General features: G+C 44.9%; 1 protein-coding gene across 2 annotated transcripts in view; it reads right to left on the reverse strand.

The window, feature by feature from the left end:
• MTX2 (metaxin 2) overlaps nucleotides 1-1,479 on the reverse strand; it is a 70,537-nt gene extending 69,058 nt beyond the window's left edge. Inside the window, exon 1 of one of the 2 annotated variants that reach the window (XM_008573548.1) lies at nucleotides 1,202-1,479. In XM_008573548.1, coding sequence (XP_008571770.1) covers nucleotides 1,202-1,241 — 40 coding nt within the window. In that variant the 5' untranslated portion in view covers nucleotides 1,242-1,479. The remainder of the gene's footprint in view (nucleotides 1-1,201) is intronic. The other variant, XM_008573555.1, reaches the window with a different exon arrangement.
• Between the last annotated feature and the right edge of the window lie 1,560 nt (nucleotides 1,480-3,039).

The following is a 3,039-nucleotide window of genomic DNA, read 5'->3' on the forward strand; positions in this document are numbered from 1 at the left end:
GTGTCTTTTATCATACAAAGCTTTCAAATTTTTTCTGCAATCAAATCTGCCAATTTTTTCTTTTTTTCACGCTGTGAAATGATTTTTTTTAAACATAGTCGCAATCTAAATTAATCACTGATCTAACTCCATAAGACTAATTTTTTTCAACCTAACTGGTAAAAATAGAAATAATCATTACTTGAAATCTCAAGATTATTCATTGATTCCGGTGACAAATATTTATTGAGCACCAAATGAAAGGTGCTCAAGACACAATGGGGAACAAAACAAGTATCCCTGCTTTCAGGAAGTGTGCAATCTAGTGGGAGCTTCTCAACTAGAAAACAATGTATTGATTTTCAGTGGAAAAGGAAAAAAGAAATGTATGTTCACAGCAATGTAATGCAATGAAAAACATTTTGGCAAATCTTAAGACACATTCTGTATTTCCCATTTCCAAAATACTACCTTCTTATTTTAAATGTACCAATTTATCCTGGACTGTCTCATTACTGTGCTCATGTTGGAAACACTGCTAGGGAGTTAAAATGAACTCCATTAATCTACACCTAGAAATATCTATGCCTAGTCTCTTCACTTTCTCAACAATATTTAATTTCTTTCACTACAGTAAATAAGAACCTTAAGAGAAAACATAAACCTATTTACATCAGTCATGTTCAGTACATCAAATCAAAGGTATTTGTTTAAAGTACATTTAGACTTAAAGATATTTCAATGAATCCTAGAGACAGCAAATGGCAGTATTGTGTCTCTTGGAGAAGAAGCACGAACTTCGGTAGCCCCTCAACGACATCAGGTAACAAGGACAGCCACCTTAAACGTGAGGTGAGGTCCGCTAAGGAGACTGCCCCCACTCTAGTAAGTACTCGGATGCCTAGCCCCTGTGGCCACGCCCCCCACCACGATCCCAGCCCCTCCCGATGAAATGGGGAGCAGTACAAAGCACCGCCCAGGGGTAGCAGACGCGACTCCTGCCCTGCGGGGTGACCTTGGCCACGTGTCTCCTCCTCGGTTTTCTCATCCATGAGATACCTTTGGTACTCGGTGCCCACCTCCACCCCCGGCCTGAGTTCAGCATCTACCTAATGCCGCAAGGCTGGAGAAAAGTCCAGCCCTCTACCTTCACGTTGCTCCCCGCGACTGCCCCACGCCCCGTCCCCCGTCTCCGTCCGCCGTCCGCTGCCACTCGCATTACCTGCCATCTGGGAGACGAAGGCTTCCGCCACTAGAGACATGTCGGCGGCACGGCCCGGCGCCCGGGTGCCTGCTCCCCGAGGCCCTCGGCGTCCTCTTCCGCAACCCCGACGGCTTCTGAAAGCTAACGAGCCTAGCCCGGCTGAGTCTCAGACTGGCAAAGCCCACCCGTGCAGCAGCGCCGGAGGCCACGGCGAGACCCCCAAGGTTACCGCCAGGCCCGGACAAGAACTTCCGGCGCAACTGACAGCGGCGCTCGAGCGCTTCCGCCGGCCCCGCCCCCGTGCCCTCCTACCCCGGCGCGCAGGGCCGCGGTCCCAGGTTCCCCGCCGGTGCTCGGGTGAGAGAGCTGGGAGTACCCGGTGCCCGGCTCGTCTCCAACCTGCGGGCAGGCGGACCCCGGAAGTTTTAGTTCTTTCTGTAAGCCAGGATTTTGTAAGCGAGTAACATTTTTAAGCGCCCACTAGTTACCAGGAACTTTAAAAATATATAGTATTCTATTTTACTTAGTCCTCGCAACGACTCGTTAAGATAGATGATATTGTTATCGCCATTTTACAGGCTTAGACGGTTGAAACTGCCTGCCCAGGGACTCCACTGAGTCCCAGATTCAAACCTACGTGAATTCCCTCTATTTCACTATACTGCTGGGTTGATTACTCTATGGACGGACATTAGTATTTAATTATTTCTTTATTCAAACATGCTTGCCAGAAAGGAGACTCGAGCAGCGCCCAAACTGAAAGATAGTTTATCCTTTAACTCCATACACCCGAAGTGAAGCTCAGCTTGGAGAATAAGGTACTTTAGTTTCACATACTTCTCACCTCTTTTTTTTTGGTGGGGGGGGGGGGGGAGGGTGACAGGAAAAGTAGAGGGCACTAAATCCCATAAGTGACTTTTATGGTTTAGCCTAATAACTTCTTAAATTATACGTATACAGTTGAAGACAAATCATATACGTTACAGATCGAGACATGAAATATCACAGGTGCAACAGACTTCAGCGATAATCTGATGAGCAAAGCCCCCTTTCACTGATGGGAAGAAAAGGTTCAGAGAAGTGAGGTGACTCACTTTAAGTCACACAGTAAATCATAAAGTCAGATAGCTTACTAAATCTTTGCAAAGGAAACCTAGTGTTCTAAGAATTACTGTCCATGACATTTAGAAAGCTATGTCTCCTTTCTTTATATCCATAGATCTCTAAACCTCTGTTACAATTTATTGTTTATATTTCTGCCTCCTTAACTAGTGTATTAGTTGCCTGGGGCTGCTGTACAGATTACCACAAACTGGGTGGCTTAAACAACAGAAATTTATTCTCACAGTTCGGAGGCTAGAAGTCTGAAATCAAAGTATCAGCAGGTCTTGATTTATTCAAGGCTCTACTGAAGAATCCTTACCTGCCTCTTCATAGCTTCTGAGGGTGGCCAGCAATCCTTGGCAGTCCTTAGCTTGTAGACATTTCACTCCAATCTCCGCTTGTCATCACATGGCATTCTCCCTGTTTGTTTATGTGTCCAGATTTCCCTCTTCTTATAAGGGCGCCAGTCATTGGATTAGAGACCACTCTAACCCAGTATGACCTCATCTTAACTCGATTCCATCTGCATCTATTTCCAAATAAGGTCGCATTCACAGATACCAGAGGTTAGTATGTGAACATCTCTTATTGAGGAACACAATTCTACCCACGACACTAGATAATAAATTTTTTAAGGACAAGTTTTATCAATATTTGCGTCCCCTTCAGTAACCAGAAAGCTTGTTAAAACTAAATTTAAATTTACTCAATAACTTATATGGACATAAACACAGCCGTGTCTTAAGAAACAC

Source organism: Galeopterus variegatus, unplaced genomic scaffold, assembly GCF_000696425.1.
Source record: "Galeopterus variegatus unplaced genomic scaffold, G_variegatus-3.0.2 Scaffold53, whole genome shotgun sequence".
NCBI lineage: Eukaryota > Metazoa > Chordata > Mammalia > Dermoptera > Cynocephalidae > Galeopterus > Galeopterus variegatus.